Raw genomic sequence first — 22,991 nt, forward strand, 5'->3', positions numbered from 1 at the left:
TTCTTTACTAAAATCAAATATATATATTTAAATCAGATGTTTAAGATAGATTGCAATTTTAGTGTTAATGGCTCTGAGATTTTTTAAAATAGGAAACTATACAAATATTGTAAAACATATAGTTTTATATCAAAGTTCCCTAGCATAGGAAAAATAAAATTTTTATATAACAGGAAAAAACTCTTCTTTCCTTCTGTATAAAATAAATAAAAAAACAACTCAATGAAAAATCATAACCATTAATTTTGTGAAATTTGCTTGAAGATTACTTTTATTTATTTATTTTTATTTATTTTAATTCCATTTATATCCCGCCCTTCTCCGAAGACTCAGGGCAGCTTACAGGCTTAGCAGTAGCCTTCATTCTATGTATATGCCTGCTTATTAGGGCTTTCACACACACCCCAAGTGGCATTATTACAAAGTCAGCTTATTGCCCCCAACAATCTGGGTCCTCATTTTACCTACCTCGGAAGGATGGAAGGCTGAGTCAACCTTGAGCCTGGTGGGATGCGAACCTGCACTAATTGCAGGCAGCTGGTGTTACTTAAGGAGGCATTAGCCCACTGCTCCACCAAGGCTCTTGCAACCTTATTAACATAATTATCATGAAAAGCTATTTATTTTGCTTTTAAATTTTATGTCTGAGGGTTTTAAGTGTCCATAATTTCCAAAAAAGCATTTCCTATTTTTAAATGAGGTGATCTTTTCTGTTAGGACATTGTATGGTTTTTAGAGATTAATGCATTTTAAGAAAAACACATATGTTGACTGATTGAGGAAAGTTTTAGTGGATTTAAACATTTAAAATAGATCATTGTTGTGATAAACATTTAGAGTGGTGTTCAATAAAATGTTATAATATTACAATTAAATATTGCAACCTTCCCAGTGAAAGAATTAATGTTGCAATGAATACTGAGCTTCCTATGGTCTTTTTCCTCCCCCCAGCGGTCAGCTTCAATGAACATTGTGGGTTTTCCAAACATTTTAGAAGTTGATTTGTCTTCAACAAGGACATCCAAACAAGCTGATTCACAGGCAAAAGAAATCTGCAGTACAACACCTAGCCTGTCCCAAAGTGTGCCACATATCTCTGAAGTGCTTCCTGAACCTATATCTACTTACAATCTGTCTTTGGATAGAACCAGTACCCTGAGTTCTGAAAATATTGAACACTTAGCAATTGGTGGCATGCCTTTGGTAAACCCAGTTTGTAAGGTAAGAACAGTTGATCCATCAGGTAATCATTTGGTAGGGAAAAAACAACAAGAAGAATGGCCACTCTAGTTCATTTCATAAGCCACCACACACCTGAAAAATCTCTGCTGAGAATTTTGGAACCTGAAAAATTGTGGCAGTATTTTTGTGCAGCTCTCATTTAGGTTATCTGGAACTTCAGTACTGATATGCCTTTTGTATAAACCAGGGGTAGGCAACCTCGGCTCTTTTATGACTCATGGACTTCAACTCCCAGAATTCCTGAGTCAGCTATGCTGACTCAGGAATTCTGGGAGTTGAAGTCTATGAGTCATAAAAGAGCCGAGGTTGCTTACCCCTGGTATAAACCCAGTTAATTTCAAAAGCTCCTATGCAAATCAAATTCCTGGCAAGAATTTCTTATTTCTTGAGACTAATCTAGAATCCATGTGGGGCTTTCCTGTTCTTATGGCAAAAAGTTAAAAGTCTCCTTTAAGAAAAATTAAACACTGGATTTTCATGAACAGTTCCAAGGAATTTTATTAGAAGAAGTAATTTGCTTTTGCTACATACAGTGAGCCTATAGATATGATACTTCCTTGTAAACATTCTGTGTCCACACTGTGGTAAAGTTGATGTTGAGAAATTTTTGAAAATTTGTTGTAGACCTATGGTTCAAAGATGTTCAGTTACTTGAATTCATGCTTTGTATGCCCCTCAGAATGAAGCAATCTGAGTTGGAATAAAATAATTCTGCTTTTCTCTTGATTATTTTGTTGATGTATAAAATATTTTGTAAATTTCACTTTTTCCCCTCTTCAATTACCAGCTGGAAAATGAAGAGTTTAGCCACGTGAGTTATCCTCTTGGGAGCAATACTGTCACTGGACAATCAAAAGACATGAATGAAATGACTCTTCCTTTACAAAATATTCTGGAAGAGCCTATTAATCTCTCAGTGAAGAAAACTCAGCCATGTACCTCACCTCCCTTACTTATCAGCAACACAACCTTCATGCAATCTGTTAATCCCAAACCAGGACACACTGAAGGTACCAGATTTTTTTTTTCTTTAACTTTCATAGATGTTTAAAAACATAATTATTTCAAGATTTGCTACTGAAAATACAAATGTTTTATGTGATAAACCATAAATTAAATTATGATTTCTGTAATTGTCCCATGTTTTCTGTCCACTGTACTGGCCTTTAGTACACATGGAACAACTTCCTGACTAATGGTGGGATACATAAAAATAGAATATTTGTCTAGGCTTGATTTAATGTTAGAAATCTGTTATATTAGAGATCTGTTAATTTGAATGAGCCTGATAACATAGTAAATAAAGATGATACAGCACACTTTTAAATGTTATCAAAAATGTCATACTACCGCTCACAAGAGAAGTAGCAGAGAAAAGTTTTATTATGCATTAAGGTAGAAAAGATAGCAGGGAGTTTGGCTGTTCAAGAATGACATTTTGGAAGCATCCATATACCATCACCATCACTTGATGATCCTCCTTTGTATATTTTATTCATCGTGATTACAGAATGTAAAAGCAATGTAATTTTGTAAGATAAATTGTCATTTTCAACAGTTCTGCCAACTGTCATGTTCTAGTAACATCCAAATTAGATTATGAATTTTCTATATGAGGATACCATTGATGGCAATTCTGTATCACAATTCTTTCAGAATGAAACTGCTGTTAAATTCTGCTATAGCTCAAGCTCTGCTGGCTTTCTCAGACAGAACAATTTTTTTTCTTTAGCTTTTTTGCCCCAGTGGATCGTTGAATTTATAATAATCTCCTTTCCCATTTAGGGAGGGGCTATTATTTATGGCAGGTAAAGGGAGGGGTGAACGCGGTGGCTCAGTGGGTTAGGATGCTGAGCTTGTTGATCAGAAGGTCGGCAGTTTGGCGGGTCAAATCCCAAATGCCGCGTAACAGACTGAGCGCCTGTTACTCGTCCCAGCTTCTGCCAAGCTAGCAGTTCGAAAGCACGTAAAAATGCAAGTAGAAAAATAGGGACCACTACGGTGGGAAGGTAACAGCGTTCCGTGCGCCTTTGGCATCCAGTCATGCCGGCCACATGACCACGGAGACGTCCTCAGACAAACGCTGGCTCTTTGGCTTTGAAACGGAGATGAGCACCGGCCCCTAGAGTCGGAAACGACTAGCACGCATGTGCGGGGGAACCTTTACCTTTACCTTTACCTATTATTTATGGCAACTCCAGGGTTGGTATAGCTGACAGGGCTGATTAGGTCCATTTGAGGGAATAGAATGGCTTTGGATCCAGTAGATCAAAAACTGACTCTTCCATGCCCCCCACCCCAGAACACCCATTTTGTGGCTTCCTGCTGACTACTGCCGGAAGGAGAACTACCAGCAGATTTCCGCCTACTTGAATGCCATAAAGGTCTTCACCGTGGTTGGATCCCACCCCAGCAGTGCTCCTTGCTGACAGCAAAGGCCGTTGGAAAACCACCAAGCTCCTAGCTTCCTCCAGCCACTAACGTTGCCAGTGGAGGACTTGTGCTCTCAGATAATAACTTTATGAATTTAAGATTCATAATTGAGAGTTGATAAGATTTTAGACTTGTGCCAGGTCAAAAATAGGGAAACTTTGTGAATAGATCAGCCTATTTTTTAGATATGTTATATGTTAAATGTATCTCTAATTTTTGTAATGTTGCTCTATCAATAAAGATTTTTGTAAAAAGCATTTATTCTCTGAGGTCAACATATTGACACTTAATGATAGTCAGTATTATAAATAAGATTAGCAATGCCTCCTTCCCCAGGAAAACACAAAAGTAGATTCATGAGTATAAAGAAAAACAAATCTATTTCTTAATAGAGTCCAAGAATATTTTCTTCCAGCCCTTCCTGCCCCATGTATTAGGATACAATCCTATAATCCCTAAGAGGTTTCAAGAATCCTAGATAGTCCTATGAACGAATATAGAAATTTGCATACTGAAGGAAAGAAAACTTCAAATTCCCTTTGACTTCCAGGGGTGAGCTCCACCAATATAACTGTGTGAGGGACTAAAAAGATCACATGAGTGACAGATTAGAGCAGAGTCTGTATCTGCTGGATACAAAGCCCCTTATGTCTCACTATCTTTCTGTAATTGGAGAAAACAATGTCATCCCTGGAGCTGTTGTAAGTGTCAAAAACAAACAATGAATATTTAAGGCAAAAACATCCTCCCACGTTACAGTTTTTGGAGCATCAATTCAACACAAATTCTCTCTTCTTAAAAAGATTTCTCTGTTAATGAACTATGGAAGGAAGGAATTAAGGATATGCATATCAACCTAAGTCCAGTAAATGTGACATACTTGAAAAAAATCCAGAATTATAACTTCTGATATTCATGTTATCTGCACACCATAGTCACAGTGTAGCTATCTTTGCCCTGTATGCAGCTTTCTCTACAGTGCAGTAAATTCCTTTTCCATGTCTTTTGAACTAAAAAATATTTTGAGACCAACAGTAAGAAATTCTGTGAAATATACCTGTTCATGTTCCAGGGGATTCCATTGGGGTAAATCTTAGTAATCTTGATTGAAATTACAGTACAGGTAGTTCTAAATTTATGACAGTTGGGACTGGAATTTTGGTTAATAAGTGATGCAGTCATTTTACTGGACCTGATTAGAACCATTTTTTATTGCAGCCATTAACTGACTCACCATTGTTGTTAGGGAAATCACACGGTCATGAAGCAAATCACATAGTTATTAAGCAAATCCCCTCTCCCCCACTGATTTTGCTTGTTATAAGCCAGCTGGAAAAATCACAAATTGCAATCATGTGATCGCAAGATGCTGCAACTATCATAAATGTAAGCTGGTTGCCAAGTGCCTGAATTGTGATCCTGGGGGTGGTGCGAAGGATGTAACTTCAAGGATGTGTTGTATGTCATTTTTTTCAGTATCATCGTAGCTTCAAACCATCATTAAACGAATTGAAGTTGAAAACTACCTGTACTTCTGTGAGAAATTTACTGTAGGTCTGTATTTTGGATGCTTAAAAAAAACTCTCCCCTTTGATCAAGGTAGCTTTGTGTTATTTTACTCATTTTATTTCTTGTAGATTGTCCTAACTGTGAAGAAGAACATTTTGAAAAGGAAATTAAAAGTAGTCAGAAAAACAGGTAATCAGAATTAATGGATCTTACTAAGGCTCATTTCAAGAAATGAAACATTTTTTTTCCATTTAGAAAGTATGTAAATTGGGATTAATCAATTGTGGAAATAATCTAGATAGAATGAAGCAATTCTAGATGAGAAAAATCTATGAAATAAAAATTAATCCAAATTACACAGTAAATGGAAAACTGTAATTTTTTCTGTAAAACTGCAGATGTTAATACTAATATACCTAGCTATTATGTTTAAGTAGTATCATACCTAATAAGATAGGAGTGACATAAATGATTCAATACATCAAAGGAATTATATATTCCTGCAGAATTTATAACATAGTACTATAATTACACAATATCCATTTTTCGCTTTAGTTTACCTGATTTTGAAACAATTATATATGTCTTTTAAAATCAGATATTTCCTTTATATGCACTATAAAAATCATAATATCTAATTCATTTATATTGCCTTTTTAAAAATGTCCTAAGTAGTCATAGACATCATTCCAAATTTACTAATATATGGAGTCAGTATAAAAATTATTTGAGTATGAAAATGTGCAAGCTGCTTACTATTGTGTATGGGAATCTGTTGATTCTAAAATAGAAATGATAGTGTGGAAATATAAGATTAATTAACAAAAGCAATGTTAAAATATTAATTTTTTAAAAATTAAAATTGTTAAAATATCAGTACTGATTTAAATACTAACAAAAATATAACATTTTGACTTAGTTTGCTGAATTGTATTACAATGATAAAGGTAAGTTAGCATTGATAAAGTTGATTCACTATTTAATACATTTTAGAATTTGTGCCAAAGAGGTGAAAATCCCTTATGTGCGATTGGAACGATTGAAGATATGCACATCAGAATCTGGAGAGCTTCCAATTTTTAAATTGCAGCCACAAAAAAGTACACATGATGGGACATTTCTGTTGATTATTGAATGTGGTACTCAGTCTTCAAGCATGGCTATTAAGGTAAATTCAATTTATCTGCCTTAAGTTGTTTTTCCCCCCATTTTATTCAAATGCATTTAGTAACATTCAATGATGACCATGATCAGTGAATTTGATCATGGTGATATACTTTGAGCCAAAGTAGAGGGACAGCTAGGATTCATAATCATATCCTTCAAAATTTTAACGCTTAAGAAGTAATATTAAATTTGGGCATTAGGGTACCTTTTCCAGCAAACCATTTTTCTGAAGTAAATACTCATACCCAAATATCAAAATGAATATCCTAACAGGGGAGAAATATTCAGAAAATAACGCTACATATAGATCTTGACTTGGAGGTATTCTTTCATTAGAAGTTGTGATGTTTTTGAAAGGGTGGGTGCAGACAAATGGAAGCAGTATTCAGTAGCATATTACATAAAAAAATAATAAGTTTTCAAACATTGTGTACCAAACGTTGAGTCAAAGTTGCATTTGTGTCAAGGACTACCACGTGGAAGTGAAATATATAACTATTCCTTTTCTGCATATGCACTGTGCTAGAGCAAGGGGCATACAATACTTTTGAGAATATTATTATTAAGTGGCTAGTGATTGAAATCTTGTAGAACCTGAACATTATTGTATTGACTCTTATTGTATCCTCATCATGTTATTTTCTTTAAGAGTGCTTTGCCTGCTATGCCAGTGAAGAAATTAAATTAATATTCATTAATTTATAAATTTTATTCTATTTTAAGTAATATCACTCTTGAAGATTATATAAAGCAGTGGCTTTACTTGCGGGAATGCTGGGAAGTGACGAATAATTATATGTTCATCTCAATTTGTTGTGCTTATATTTCAAAAGTAATGTAGGTTGTCCTCATGTAATTCCACTCAGTCAGCAACCGTTCAAAATTATGACTATGCTGAACAAAGGGGACTTCCAGCGGGTCGTCATAGTTGTGGCTGTTGCAATAGCTTTGCAGTCACATGATTGTAAATCAAGCAGTTGGCAACTGGTTTGCAGTTATGACATTGCAATGTTTCATGGTCATGTGATTGGTATTTGTGACCTTCTTTGCTGGCTTCCAACAAGCAGAGTTAATGGAGAAGCCAGCAGGAGTGATTTTGCCATAAAACAAAGCTTTAGAGCAGGGATCCTCAAACGTGGCCACTTTAAGATTTGTGGACTTCAATTCCCAGCATGGCTGACTGGGGAATTCTGGGTGTTGAAGTCCACAAGTCTTAAAGTGGCCACGTTTGAGGACCCCTGCTTTAGAACCTCAATGGCTGCGAGAATCATAATGAATGAAAATATAGTATCATCAGTGTGTTGCAACTTTCATTGAGCAGAGTACAGTCTGAAACTTCATTCAGCCTATGATATACTCCTATTTCTTTTTCCTTCAGGTCACTTATTGTTCCCTTGCCCCAGATGGAGGCTTCTTTAGATCAGCATGTGAAGCAGTGCTGAAGGCTGCTGAGAAAAGGAACAAATTGGCGAACGATGCTGTTCTTCCCCCACCCCCATGCCCCTTTTCTTCTGTTAGGGACTCTTCGTTGAACCTCTCTTCCCTCTTTAAATGGAAGGAACCTTTTTTTTAATTAAAAGGCCAGTTTGCCTACAAAGAAGGGCTTATATGTCTCACTTATAACCTATGCTTCCGTTCAGAAGCGAACATTTTAGCTTTATAAGTAGCTGGTAACTATACTGCTAAGGTCATTTAAAACTCTGGGCAAAATTACTGAATTATATAATGAATGTTAACTGGAGATTATGTCACAGTTGAAATCCCAGGAGACCTCCCCAATATCCAGTCTTCAGGAGAAAGTAATATATTACATTCACTACAGGAAACATACAACTATTTAAGCTTCTGCAGTATATTAAGCACTTTTTGTGAAAAAGTTTTCCCTTTTCATCCTAGGTCAATCAAGGACATTCATCTGAAAGTCTAAATCCTAAACCTGGAGAAAACCTGGAGAAAAGCAGGATCCTCACAAGCCAGCTGACTGAACAGGTGTTACTTCCTTCAGGAGATCACAGACTCAGTAATAACCTGAAGAAATCTGGGCATCCTCAGGAAGATCAACCCATTGAGAATGAAGACTTTTGTGCTGTTTGCCTGAATGGAGGAGAACTTTTGTGTTGTGATTACTGCCCGAAGGTGTTTCATCTCTTGTGTCATGTTCCTGCATTACTTAGTTTTCCTGTGTGAGTATAACAGAATTAGGAATATTTGTTCTCTCCCTTAGGTCTATATCTTTGCAAGTGAACTGCTTTAGAACCTCTCTCCTTGAAATGATGTGTTACTTTTAGTGCTTCCTTCCTATTAATTTTGTTTTGTTTGTTTTGAAATAATAAGAACTTAGTCAATGTTAAGCTTGGATTATATAAAAATCTAACGCAGTATAAATGTTTCCAATGGAATTTTTGTTTTTGACAAGGCAAACATTGAGGATAAACATCAAAAAGATTTGTTTGGGTGTTTTTTTAAGGTTATTACAATCTATAAACAAACAAACAAGTATTTTTGAAAGAATATCGTAACTTTCTTCTTTGCTCTTGATGTTTGGGAATTCTGTTTATGTCTCTGCCATGTCTTATATTAGTTATTAAACTTGTTATAATAACTTAAATAATGTATAATCTGTATAGATTTCTGCAATATTCATAGCATTGGGATTTTTCTTGCTAGAAGCAATGAGTAAAAGAAAATTCTTCCCTAATTTAGCATTAAAAAAATCAAGAATTTCTTAGTCTAACACAGAGGCCCCCAACCTTTTGGGCATCAGGGACCGGTTCCGTGGAGAAAGGTTTTTACGCAGACCGGAGAGTGCGTGGTTTTGTGTGCTGCCTGCATCCCATGGATGGGGTTTTGCTTGTTTGTGCGGACCGGTTGCTGGCATGCCACAGACCAGTACTGGTCCACAGACCGGGGGTTGGGGACCCCTGGTTTAACAGAATGTTAGTTATCACATTGTCTACCATTAACTTTTTAACTGAACTATACTGTACCAATGCTGCATGGTTTTTTTTGTGTGCTTCAGAGGTGAATGGGTGTGCACAGTTTGTCGCAATGTGGAGAAACCAGAGGTAGTCTATGATTGTGAAAACACACGATTTGACTACAATACACTCATGCGAGCAAGACCAGTTTATGGCCTTGATGAATATGACCAAAAGGTAAGTTCAGGTAACAATAGTAATAACACATGTATCTTCTTTGCCAGTAATGTACTTTCCCTTTTCAGTAAGTCTGCGTGTCCCAGGGCTTCTTTAGAAACTGGGCAGAATCAAGTTGTGAGTTACAGTAGCACCTGAACTGAAGTTTATCTAGATTAGTTAAGCAGTTTTTGAATTATTTTGTCTTTCCTCTCTTTTATGAAATGAAAGGGGATAAGAAAAATATGTACAGGATATTTTTACATGGTACTAACCATTTACTGGGAATGTATTTATTTAAATGACCTATATGGCTGACCATATCATTAGTGATTCTGGGTGCTGTACGAAGATTAAAATATAAACCCCAACATATAAACCACAATGCCCAAAACTAAAACAATAACCCCCCAATCACAAAAACACAAATCCACAGCTGCAGAGCTGGCCTAACCTCCTGGCCTGAATGCCTGGAGAAATAACCAGGTTTCCATGCCTTGCAAAAGGCTAATAGGATCAGGACTACCGCATTTAGAGTATGTTACAGTAAACTAATTGTATTACTGTATTGTGCTGAATTGTACTATAGATATTATGTTAAAACAATAGAAGTGAAACAGGGGAAGCTGGCCAAGAATTTGTTTTGAGCTGCACGTAGTTCTACCTGTGTTAGAATGACACTATGAGAAACTAGGAATATTAAGAAATACAAATGTCCGTGTAAAAACTCTTGCTTTAAATCAATATAGATATTTATACAGAATATAGATGTTCATGCAGTCATTTAATATTCATAAGTTAATTGTAGATTTATGTCTTATAGAAATGTGAGAAATTGGTGCTGTCACTGTTCTGCAATAGCTTGAGTCTTCCATTCCATGAACCGGTCAGTCCCTTGGTAAGTACACAGAACTTCTCTGGACGGTATGACCTTCTCAATCAGTGATTAGCTTCCCCCCCCCACCCTTTCAGTGTATACAGGCTTTTTTGTCTTTGCCTTGCCTTCTGCAATGAAAAGGCTTTTATCAATTAAATGACCAGAACTACTTCACCAAAATCGCCAGTTATCTTGGAAATTGATCTAATCTTGTACTTGAGTCAGTTGGTAGTTTTGGAAACAGGAAAAAAAAGGGGAAGGCAGTTTGGAGATTCATTGGACTTTCAAATACTGTTCCAGCTTTCTTTCCATATACTGCCATGTACAAAGCTAGAGGAAGGAGGTACAATGTGCTCTTTAATATTGATATGAGTGCAGTAGTTGGCCAGTAATTTTTTTTTAATCCCATTTATATCCCGCCCTTCTCCGAAGACTCAGGGTGGCTTACACTCTAAGCACAAATCAATGTGCTTAGCAATAGCCTTCATTCTATGTATATGCCTGCTTATTAGGGCTTTCATACACCCCCCAAGTGGCATTATTACAAAGTCAGCTTAATTGCCCCCAACAATCTGGGTCCTCATTTTACCTACCTTGGAAGGATGGAAGGCTGAGTCAACCTTGAGCCTGGTGGGATGCGAACCTGCACTAATTGCAGGCAGCTGGTGTTACTTAAGGAGGCATTAGCCCACTGCTCCACCAAGGCAGTAAATTCTATAAATTCTGCCTACTTGGGGAATAATTGCTTTATTGTTTATGCTATATTTTATTTAAGGGAATTTCTTTTGAAAGAAAGAAAGTGTTGCTATATTAGAAAATTGGGCATAATTCCATTTCTTCACTATACTATTAAATAATAATAAATAATCACTTTTTTGGTAATTGTTCCACAAGCTGTACATAATCCATCATTCACAGAAAAGGTTAATCTTGCCATTGAGCCGTGCTAACCAATCTGCCATCCCAGAAAAAGCAAGTGGTCCTGGCTTTTTAAAGTTTTTATCTGTTAGTTGGTATAAGATATTCGTTATATTGATTGGTTCAGCACGGTTTGTCTATTGGTGCTTTGCTGAAGAGATTTAAGGTTGCTATTCTTTCTCCTCCCTGCTATCTCTCCTAAAGAGGTGCAGGGGAAATGTTTACAAGGCCAATATTTTTTAAAAAAACATACAGCTGAAACTTTGAATGGTCAGTGTTGTCAAAAGCAAATGCATGCTAGTTCTTTGGGGTCAACGATTGCACTTGCTTTGAATGGACTGAGTGTGGCCACACTCCTTAAAAGTAGGGAGCATGGTCACGACAAAGGCAAACTGAATTTTATTCCATTGACTTTGACTATAGAGTGACTTAAAATTCTGTAATCATGGATTTAATAATTTTGCCCTTTTCTCCCAATAAAAAATGAGGTCCACATCAAAAAGTGGGACCTCAGTTTAATATATGCATAAGTATATGGGCTTCTATAGGGATCAGAGAAACCCGGAGGTTTTATTAGAATGACGTTATAATCCTGGCTTTTATCATCACATATAAAAAAATGAAGGAAATATTTGTTTTGTGAATGATTTAGCATCGTGGGATTTATCAAATATCCTGCTAATGGGATTCTTTACAGGCTCGCCATTATTATCAGATTATCAAGAAGCCCATGGACTTGTCGACAATTCGGAAGAAACTTCAGAAAGAGGACAAACTGCATTATACCTCTTCAGAAGAGCTGGTGGCAGATGTCCGCCTTATGTTTTGGAACTGTGCAACATTCAACTATGTAAGTTCTAGTATCATACACATAAAGGACATGGTTTTGTTTAGCTATGAATATTTTTATTTGAGTTTTTAAATGAGATTATAGCTAAAGAAAATATGGAGATGGCTAGAGTTAATAGAAGAAAAGATGCATATAGAACAAATGCCGGTACTACTTCTGATTTGAATATTTTGAAAAGTGCAATTCAAAATAATTTTAAGGGAAGTAAAGGAGAAAGGAGGACTTCATCCTTTCATTCTGCGCCCTTTTAATGTTCCCACTGCTTTGAAAGAAAAAAAATCAAGGTACAAAAGACGAGGGAAAAATACCTGCTGTATTATTTTAGACTTTATGGTTGACATGTCTTCAGAAAATTATAATTTGTTGTCATCTTTGCTTGTCATCATCTAATTTTTTTTATTCCAATAGTAACATGCTGTATCATTCAACTGCAGGGTGTTGGAGACTATTAACAGCCTTTAAAACTTTAACTTTCTAACTATTGAGTTTGGTAATAGTTAAGGAATCTAGAAAAATGGTTAATCTGGTGTTGTGTTTCAGTGTATATGTGCCATTCACTTGCTATATTAACAAGAATCCATCTTCGTATCACCATTTTGATGTGTACTGATAATTTAAAATTATATTCAAGGTACACATTGTATAACAATATACTCAGCTCATGCAAGACCATACAAACTGATTATAAACAATGACATAAAGCAGTCACAAAAATGATTCACTGCAACATCTGTAAAAATACGCCAGTAATGAAAAATTGGGAACATATAGTTGAAGAAGTAGTAGATAACAGGGAGGTTAAAATATTGTGGGATTTCTGAATACAAACTGATAAAGTCTTGCATTTAACTGCGGTTGAAAAGAAAGTGTGTATAATTGATGTGATGAGATAGTAGAACATAAGACAAAAAATTGTAGACCATTAGAAAGTATAGAGATCTGAAAATCGAAATTGAAACATGCATAAACTGGCTAAACTAAAAAAATCTTGGATGGCACTTAGAAAAAATGCACATTGACAAAGTGCCTTTGTCAGTTGCAAAAGGCCAAATTGCTTGGATCCACACATCTACTATTCCGATACATTATGACACTCTAGGTTCTTCGAAAGAATTTGAGGCATACGAAAGCCAACACCAGGTAAAGAACTGGCAGCTCTAACTTCACATTGTTGTGAAGAGATAATAATTTATTAAAGTTATCTGCCACCCAATCTGGGTCCATTATATATTATAATGTATATTACAGTGATACCTTGGTTCTCAACTGCTTTGAAACTCATTGAATTTGGTATGCATTGCATTTTGACATGAATGTTTTGTCCCAGTACTCAGTGTTTGTTTGGTACTCAGTGCACAAGCTAGAACTTGTCGGCTGCCTTGTGACTGACTACATTATTCCTTATAGGAAAAATTAGTTTGGTACTCATCAATTTTGGTTCTCATTGCACCTCTTGGAACTAAGTAATGATGAGTACTGAGGTACCACTGTATATATTATACTAATATATAGTATTGTTCATTTTGACACACTACTGCCATGGAACATTTTCTTAGTCAGTGTTGCAGTTAATCTTCTTGCTTTATATAAAGTTACTTAGTTTTGAAAAACAATTACCCTTAATAAATAAAATAATAAAGACTCATTGTCCTGAACAACATTATGACCTAATTAATTATGGTGTTTCTTTGCAGCCTGATTCAGAGGTTGCTGAGGCTGGAAGGTGCCTGGAAATATTCTTTGAAACCAAGCTCAAGGAAATTTATCCAGAGAAGCAGTTCCCCTTGGTGCAACAAGATGATTCTGATTTAGAAGATGTGGAGAATGAGAATAATCAAGCAAGTCCCAAAGAATTGCAGTGGCCCTCATATAGACAAGAGTGTATCCAGCCTAAAAGAAGAAGACGACATGCTGTAAGAATTTAAGAGCAAACTTCCCTCGTAGCTAAATGGCCACAAAGATAATTCTGTCCAAAGCTGTTGGTTAACTATGTATTTTGGAATATATTTCCAAATGCTGTTTAGATGAGTGTTCTCCTTTTTATATCTTCTCATAATGTAGACACACCAAATATAAAAGAATATACAATAATTATGGAAAAGATGAGGTGCTTTTGTAATTCACCTGTTTGTTTCCTTTTTTAAACAGGAAAATGAAAAACCTAAAAGACCCATGTTTTGGCCAGCAAAAGGTTTCTCTCAAGTATGACTTCCGGAGTGTTGCTTGGTATGCTATGAACAACAATAACAATCAAAGGAAATGACTTTGTAAGAGGAGATAGAAAATATTTATTTCGATGCTTAATATGAACTTCAGAGTGATTGATTGACCTTATTTCTGTGAAGGGAGGATACATTCTGAAGATATTTTAAAGGGTAGTTTCCAAGTTATCTGTTATGTTTAATTATTTGTATTTAAACAGAAGTTTCAATTATGAAATAGAGATTAGTAATAAAAAGATTTGGTGTGCTATTTTTAAAATTATTTTATAAATTCTGTTAATTTATAGATTAGGTAACATAGCTACTGGGCAGTTTTCTGTATGCAAGGAATATTTCCCACTTTGTTATCCTGGAAATAAAGTTACTGTTTTACTATAGACTTCACTCTCTAAGACTATCTTCTCTTACATTGAAGAAACTGAATTCAACCTTGCAATGCCATTCTAGGCATGTGATGTTGTTGGCTAAGTCATGGGTGGTTAACATGTGATGTTGCTGGCTAAGTCATAGGTGGTTAACTACATCCTAAGAGGCTACATGAAACAGGAGGACTTGGTTTTTTACTTAATACAATTCCAGAATGTGACTCTACAAGAAAAAAATGGAAAGCACTTCATATAAGATTATTACTCCTTGAGAAATGGGGAGGTTTGAATACCTTTCTGACACCAAGAACTCACACTACAGATATGTTTAGATTATCTTAATTCTTTGTCTGATTTTACTATAAATAGAGAAGATGTTATTGGAGCCAATCAGCAAGTGCGAGTTTCTGTAACTATGAGGGATAGAGGGAGAGAATATTTTTGAGGTCATTCCTTGCTCCCTTTTGATCAGTATGGAATATAGTTTGAAATATATTGAGTCCTGATCATGGTGTGTTTATAAAGCCACCTATATGCCTGATTGTTAAACCCAAGTGAATTATTTATGTAATTCATACAGTTGGTGACTGGAGGTATGGGTGATGGACGTTTTATCTTCCCCAGTTCTTATCTCTTAAAGGCTAAGCAAAGGTGCTTTAAGCAAAAGGTAACAATTTCTCATATACACTAGACCAGGGGTCTGCAACCCCTGGTTCGTGGACCGGTACCGGGCCACGGCATGCCAGCAGCTGGTCTGCACAAACAAGCAAAGCCCCACCAATGGGATGCAGGCAGCACACAAAATCACACTCTCCAGTCCGTGGAAAAACCTTTCTCCATGGAACTGGTCCCTGGTGACCAAGAGGTTGGGGACCTCTGCACTAGACAATACTCTAAATCAGTGTATCTCAATGTTGGTAACTTTAAGATGTGTGAACTTTCACTTCCATGATTCCCCAGTCAGCAAGGAATTTTAAAGTTGCCAAAGTTGAGAAACACAGCTGTAAATGAAGACGGCTTTTCAGCACAGTCTATGAATTCATTCAATATTGTATCCATGAACGTTTCAGTGGAAGGCACTTTATGTGAGTTTATAGAGTTATTAGAAAGTATGGAATATTTTCTCCATTATTGATGTGAATAATATTCAACATAAACTCTGTAGAAAATGTCTCTTTTTCAATTGTGTAATAAACTAGTCTATGAAAGAAATGTAAACTGTTCCGCTACATTATTTCCTGACAGGTAAAGTTCTTAGGGCAATTCTTCCCAGCAGTGTTAATCTGCTTGCATATGGTGTTGTTAGCTTAAAAATTGTTGCCCAGGTTTCAAGCACTGGTAATTTTGTTGGCCAGGTGTTCTATCTTGATGGCATAGTCTATGGCATAGCCTATGGCCTCCAATTGGTGAAGTCCCATGCTTATTTGCCTCTCCCACACATGCTGCAAAAGTAAGGACTGGGTGGATCTTTGAGGATACATGGTTTCCATTTGCACGAGCAAACAATGGCCAGCATCATAGAAGCCCAGTTATAGAGTTGGAATGGATTTTAGACGTCATCTACTCCAATCCCAGACTCAGTATAGGAATTGCTTTCCTATTCTGAGTATTTCAGTAGTCCATCAAGGGAGAACCCACAATTTCTTAATTCTTCCAGTCACCTGTTCTAAAAGAACAGTGAACTCTTGTCAATTTCATCCAGCTTCCAAATTTCCTAAATTGACATTTTTTATAGGGGCATGATGGCCGCAAGTAGCCTCAGTACTTACCTAGCAATATTAAAAGGAAAAGTAATGTTCAATGTTTCAGTACATCACCAGTGAATATTAAAAACAAAAACAAAAAACAATTTCATCAATGGGGAAAAAAGGTAGCTTTAGCATGGAAATATTCCTTTTGAAGTGTGTGTGTGTGTGTGTGTGTGAGAGAGAGAGAGAGACAGCTTGGTAACCCAGATGATTGACATGGAGGGCAGCAACCAAATCCAGAGGGGAGGGAGCATGCTCATCATGCACACAATACCTGTTTGGAAATAAGGCATCACTTAAAACAAAATGAAGCACAGCACGTGGACTGAGAAATGCTATTGTTGACATGGAAGTAAAAAACGGGTACTGTAAAGCTTCTGTCCCCTTCCTTTTATTTATTTACATTACAAATAGGAACATTAGAACTTTGTTTTTTATGAAGCTAAACAATCAGCTCAACACTGCTATAAAGTTTCCATGGACCTACAGAGGAAAGTGTAAGGTGGAAATGAAAGAACATCCTGTTCCTTATTACTTTTAATTACTGTAGTGTTGGAACCACAAGGGTACCAAAAGGGATTAAAAATAGAAAAATAGTCTGTGTAAATGTTAAAAGATGCAATATGGGAGGGCTAAATCTCTCTCCACTTTCCTCTCTCCTTCCCTCCCTCCCTCCCTCTCTGGTTTGCAGTCCATATCTAGCAATCACAGTCAATGCAATTACTCTCTAAGCATCTACTTTTCTTCTTTTTTAATACTAAAAATTACTTTCTAGTTAGTAATTGTGTTTAGAATAGAAGCCTTAGAACTACTTCACCTTAGAAGTACATTTCCTTAAATTGCTGGATTTGCACCCAAGTATGAATCTATACAGTATGACTAGGACTGTATAGATGTATATATAAGATTGATGATGATGGCATCTGTTCAATTGTGTCCAATTCTTGACAGTTCTATGGACTAGCTCTCTCCGCATTTTTTGATCTTGTAGAGTTTCTTTCAGTTTCATACCGTGACTGGTGTCAGCACTGAGGGTGTCTAGACACTCTTTTTGGCGCCCTCATTTGCTTTTACTGTTGACCATTCTGAGCACAAATGCCTTTTTCTAGTGACTTGGTCACCTGATATGGCCAAAATAAGTAAGGTGGAATTTTGTGTTTTTGCCTTCCAGTAATATGTCTTATTTTGTATGCTCCGTTACTTGCTTGTAATGGAATGACCAAGAAATGGAACAGGAGACTTCTTCAACACTACAACTTGAACAAGTCAATTTTTCTGTCTAGTTTTTCATGGTGCAAATTTTGCAACACTAGATAGCTATGGGAAATGTAGTAGTGCAGACTTGTCTGCATTTGGTGGTCGGGCTGATATCCTTGCTTTTCCACACTCTATTTATAATCCTCATTACTAGATGCAAAAGCCAGTTAGTCTATGGCTCTATGATGAAAAGATAACACAACTCCAGTGTTGGCATAAGACACACTGAAATGTTTTTGGCAACTCAACTTATTCATACAACAGAACACTTGTATTCAGTAGCAACTGAAATTTCCAGGTTGCCCTGAAATGCCTGTTGGGTCATCTGTGGCCACAGACACAGTTCACTGGAAACAAATGAAATATTTGTTTAGTGACCCAGCCACTAGTCTGAATAGTGATGTTTGCACTTGATAAACAAGATAAAAAACATCTTGACTAGAAAATAGACCTGAGAAAGACTGCTGAATTTAAATGTCAAGTAATTAAGTAAACTCAATTGAACTATGCAACCTTGATAAACTGGCTTGGGTTTTGTGAGCAGAATCACAACATTGTACTACGATCATTCCTTCTGCCTGAGGGAATGGGAATGTTACGTCTTGAACAAGATTAGTACAACCACAGTGGAGCCCAAAATTTCTGTTGGTAAGTGAGAAATTTATTAAGTTGGCCCCATTTTACGACGTTTCTTGCCACATTTGTTAAGTGAATCACTGCAGTTGCCAAATTTGTAACACCGCTGTTAAGTGAACCTGGCCTCCCCATTTGACTTTGCTTGTCAGAAGGTCAGAAAAGGTAATCACACGTCCCCGGGACACGGCAATCGTCAGAAATATGAACCAGTTGCCAAGCATCTAAATGTAAATCACGTGACCCTGAGGATGCTGCAATGACCTTAAGTGTGAAAAATGGTTATAAATCACTTTTTTCAGTGCTGTTGTAACTTTGAACAGTCACTAAATGAACTGTTGTAAGTCGAGGATTACCTGTACATTTTATGGAACCAACATGTATGTTTGCCATGATTCTTTGGGGAAAATGGTGCCACATAATTTCTACAATGCACTTATCTATGGCTAATTCCATAACTGATGTATAGAATTATCTATTTTTCATTTTAACCTAATACAGTAGACTCAAATGTTAGCTAATATGCGTGTGTCATGTAAACAATAACTATATATGATAATCTCATCTAATCCTATCAATAAAAATATGATGAAGCCAGCTGCTCAGCTTTGAGTTTCTAAATAACTGAGCACAAAGGAAAGGCAGCTGCAAAACTATCATTTCTTCCAAAGAAATATTGGAAAATTTACACTGGTTGATGACTTCATATCTTTAAAAATAGCTTTGAAACATACTGGAAAGTAAACTCTGGATTTACTTTGGAGAACTGTTTTTCTTCTTACAAGCCTGTAATCCCTTGCTTCAGAGTGGAGTTGGGGTGACTGAATGGAGCTGAGCGTTTACTGGCTGGATGCCCTTCCTGAGGTCTATGTGGAGCTCGCAGCAGATATTTTCTCTTTACACCCTGATAGAGAAACATTTGTCACTGCCTAGGATTGAATTCTCAACCTTCCGAGTGGGAGTCAAGTGTCTTCACTTCTAGGCCACTGTGCCGCTCTGCTTTGGAAAATGTTCTTATGCATTTGGGCCATATTAAATAAATATATGTGGCAAATAAATATACATGTGATAAAATAACATTTGGGGGCTTTTTAGTCCTTACAAGAATTTATTTCAGGAATCCTCTCCTTCTAGATGAATCAAGTCTTTGTTTCTGGGGCCTTTTACTGTTCAGAAAAGAAATGCAAAGGTAAGGTCTGTTTCAGCATTATGCAATAGCCTTTAAAAAGTTTGTCATTATTGCCTGTTTAGGGTTTCATTTTGATGAAAATTTTATATTCTCTAACAATCTTTTAGGCTATAAACATACTAGTGTGTCTTATTTCTAAGTACTTATGCACAGGATTAAATCGTCAATATTGCAGAGGGCTCTCTGATGCTACTTTTGTTTATTCTCTTTTATTGGTATAAAAAAAACTAAAATTTCTGCAATTTGTTTGCTTGCACTTGTTTATGTGTACGGCATGGACGAGCTAGTATAAGTAGGACAAAAATATAGGCATGCAAAGGTGCTCTCTGAGGTTGAGCCTGCCAGCTTAAGTGCTTTCCTCTCTCTCTCCTAAACCCCACTGCAGAGGCCCTGCCTTATCAGGGATTCAGCTGCAAAGCATCTTTAGATTGGACTTCCTTGGGAAAAAGCAGAATGCTTCTGTTTCTTTGGAAGTGGAAATGATAATACTGAAGAGCTGCTCTCAGCTTCATTAAGAAAACCCTGGATTTTAAAGTCACTTGTTTTCTTTTTCCAAGAGAATACATGTACGAGAGCTGCAAGCAAGTGTTTTTAGTGCTTCTGAAATGAGGATTCAAATGTATGACAATAAAGTTACATTGTGGATAATTACAGAAATTCGTAACATCTAGACCAACATGCTGTAAAATACACAGAAGCGGGCAATTATAGCATTTATGTACAACTATGGTATCTGCCACTGTCAGGTAATAAAATAGGAATAATTACACCATTATACTGGAACTGTCTTTCAGTAATGTTCACTCTGGAGGCTGAATCACATAATCCCTAGCACCACCAGAACCATTCCTTAGGGCCAGGCATTCTGAAAATAAGGTATACCCAATGGAAAATAGAAGGCTGTTATCATCTTTACTGTATTTCACTTCTTTTAGGGGCCCACTTTTTGTTAAACCGCTTCTTTATTTTAAATGTAATAATGTTTTCTAGTGAAGGACTAGAAATTTGCCAGAATCACATAAATCATACTGTATTAGCTTACAATATTTTCTATAACATCAAGGATTTATCTTTCAGCATGATATACAGTATGTGCTAATATTTGTTACTAAGGAGGTCTAGCAGTGCATACTACTTTCCATACAGGAGATACAATTAATATTCACACAAAAGGAGAAATGGATTATGCATCTGATATCAGAAATGGCAATATTCAAAACTCAGTGGAAGGGGCTGTTCCCACTTTTTGGAATACTCCGAGCCTTATTTCAATATCAGGTAGGTGGATTTCTGTTCTCACTGCAGGGACTTCTCTATATTTTCTACTGACCCTCATAATATGCTTCAAAATATTTAGGCATTTTCTTTTAATAGATAAAAGAAATGCTATCCTATATATTTTTTTATTAATAAGTAAGCCCCAGTGAGATTAATAAAATTTATTTTCCAATAAATGCATGTCAGATTGCATCACAAATAATTGAAGTTTAGTGTGTAATGACTGTTACTATAGCTAGAGAACACAAGGGTTTTATTAAATTGTAGTTATCTTGAACATTCTACTGATCTATAGCAAACAGATTGTTTAACTTTCTACCATGACTGTCAATAGTTTTGACTTTGAAAATGATCACAGTACCACAATCCATTGTTCTGTGCTTTTAGTAATGCTCCATCATGTTGATCAGCTCAGTTTATACATTCTAATCTGACACTGGATAGATGAATGGATTTTCAGTGCCTGATAAAATAAGCATTGCTGGCATGCAAAGCCATTATCAATGTCTAAATGTCACATGATCAGTTCAGGTGTTATATATTAAATGTAATGATCTGCCTTCTCTTCAGTTGCCTCTTTCCTCATATATATTGAAGCCACTTTGGACTTCACACAACACACTACTGTAATTTGTTTGGTTTTTGCTCAGTGTGTAATGTGACCCTAATCACTGAAGTTTGTAAACAGATGAAATAGTACAATGTGAATCTAGTTCACTGTAATATTTTTTATTTTTTTTATTTTAATTCCATTTATATCCCGCCCTTCTCCGAAGACTCAGGGCGGCTTACAAGCTTAGCAGTAGCCTTCATTCTATGTATATGCCTGCTTATTAGGGCTTTCACACACACCCCAAGCGGCATTATTACAAAGTCAGCTTAATTGCCCCCAACAATCTGGGTCCTCATTTTACCTACCTCGGAAGGATGGAAGGCTGAGTCAACCTTGAGCCTGGTGGGATGCGAACCTGCACTAATTGCAGGCAGCTGGTGTTACTTAAGGAGGCATTAGCCCACTGCTCCACCAAGGCTCTGAATATATATACAGTATACAATATATACAATAAATCATACTTGCTGTAGCGTGAACCAAGCCAGTGTGCTTAAATACTGTATATGAAAACCTACCGCATTAAGATCAACTTCTCTGCAGAGTACTCATATTCCAGTTGCTCAAAGGAAGGGTTATCCCTTACTAGCATCTAGACCTGATACTGTTCAAAAAGAATTGTATCACATAATATTTCTATATATTTGAATTTAACCATCTTGAATGGTAGTGAATTTTGATGTGGTTATTTCATTTTTGAAAATCATGATAACATCACTAATCCTATTTAAAAAAGCACCATGGTTATTCCCATAGCAAACCTCTTCATCCCACCTCGCTCTTTTAAAAAATTGCACTACATAAGCAAACTGACCCATTTATTTATTTATTTATTATTGGGACTTATATGCCGCCCTATCTCCCGAAGGACTCAGGGCGGCTAACAACAATAAAAGACAATAATACAAATGTTAAAAAAAAGATGAAACTAACAAGCCCCAGTGATAAAATATTAAAAACATTTTCTTTTTTAAAAACCCCTATCATCAGTCCAGGTCAGCCTGATGGAAAAGAAATGTTTTGAGGTTGCGACGAAAGGACCGGAGATCTGGGGCCATCCGGAGCTCAAGGGGAAGCTGATTCCACAGGGCAGGGGCTCCCACAGAGAAGGCCCTCCCCCTGGGGGTCGCCAGCCGACATTGTCTAGCCGACGGCACCCTGAGGAGGCCCTCCCTGTGTGAGCGCACCGGGTGATGGGAAGTTGTTCCTGGCAGCAGACGGTCCTGCAAATATCCCGGGCCTAAGCCATGTAGGGCTTTATAGGTAAGAACCAGCACCTTAAATCTCACCCGGAGGGCAACCGGTAACCAATGCAGCTCACGTGGGAGGGGTGTAATATGGGAGTATCGGGATATGCCCATCACAATCCGTGCGGCCGCATTCTGCACCAGCTGGAGCCTCCGGGCGGTCTTCAAGGGCAGCCCCATGTAGAGAGAATTGCAGTAATCTATACGGGAGGTAACGAGCGCATGAATGACCGTACGTAGAGCATCTCAGTCCAGATAGGGGCGCAACTGGTGCACCAGGCAAACGTGGGCAAAAGCCCCCCTGGCCACAAC

The 22,991-nt window shown here is 36.8% G+C and overlaps 1 protein-coding gene across 2 annotated transcripts in view; it reads left to right on the top strand.

The window, feature by feature from the left end:
* Positions 1-15,919, top strand: part of TRIM66 (tripartite motif containing 66) — a 64,744-nt gene extending 48,825 nt beyond the window's left edge. For both annotated transcript variants that reach the window (XM_081341277.1, XM_081341276.1), the window contains 10 exons: positions 952-1,221; positions 2,030-2,252; positions 5,313-5,373; positions 6,178-6,352; positions 8,248-8,534; positions 9,371-9,506; positions 10,309-10,383; positions 11,978-12,130; positions 13,825-14,043; positions 14,279-15,919. In XM_081341277.1, coding sequence (XP_081197403.1) covers positions 952-1,221; positions 2,030-2,252; positions 5,313-5,373; positions 6,178-6,352; positions 8,248-8,534; positions 9,371-9,506; positions 10,309-10,383; positions 11,978-12,130; positions 13,825-14,043; positions 14,279-14,338 — 1,659 coding nt within the window. In that variant the 3' untranslated portion in view covers positions 14,339-15,919. The remainder of the gene's footprint in view (positions 1-951; positions 1,222-2,029; positions 2,253-5,312; positions 5,374-6,177; positions 6,353-8,247; positions 8,535-9,370; positions 9,507-10,308; positions 10,384-11,977; positions 12,131-13,824; positions 14,044-14,278) is intronic.
* The last annotated feature ends 7,072 nt before the right edge of the window (positions 15,920-22,991 follow it).

This window comes from Vipera berus (genome assembly GCF_964194415.1).
Source record: "Vipera berus genome assembly, chromosome: 1".
Lineage (NCBI taxonomy): Eukaryota > Metazoa > Chordata > Lepidosauria > Squamata > Viperidae > Vipera > Vipera berus.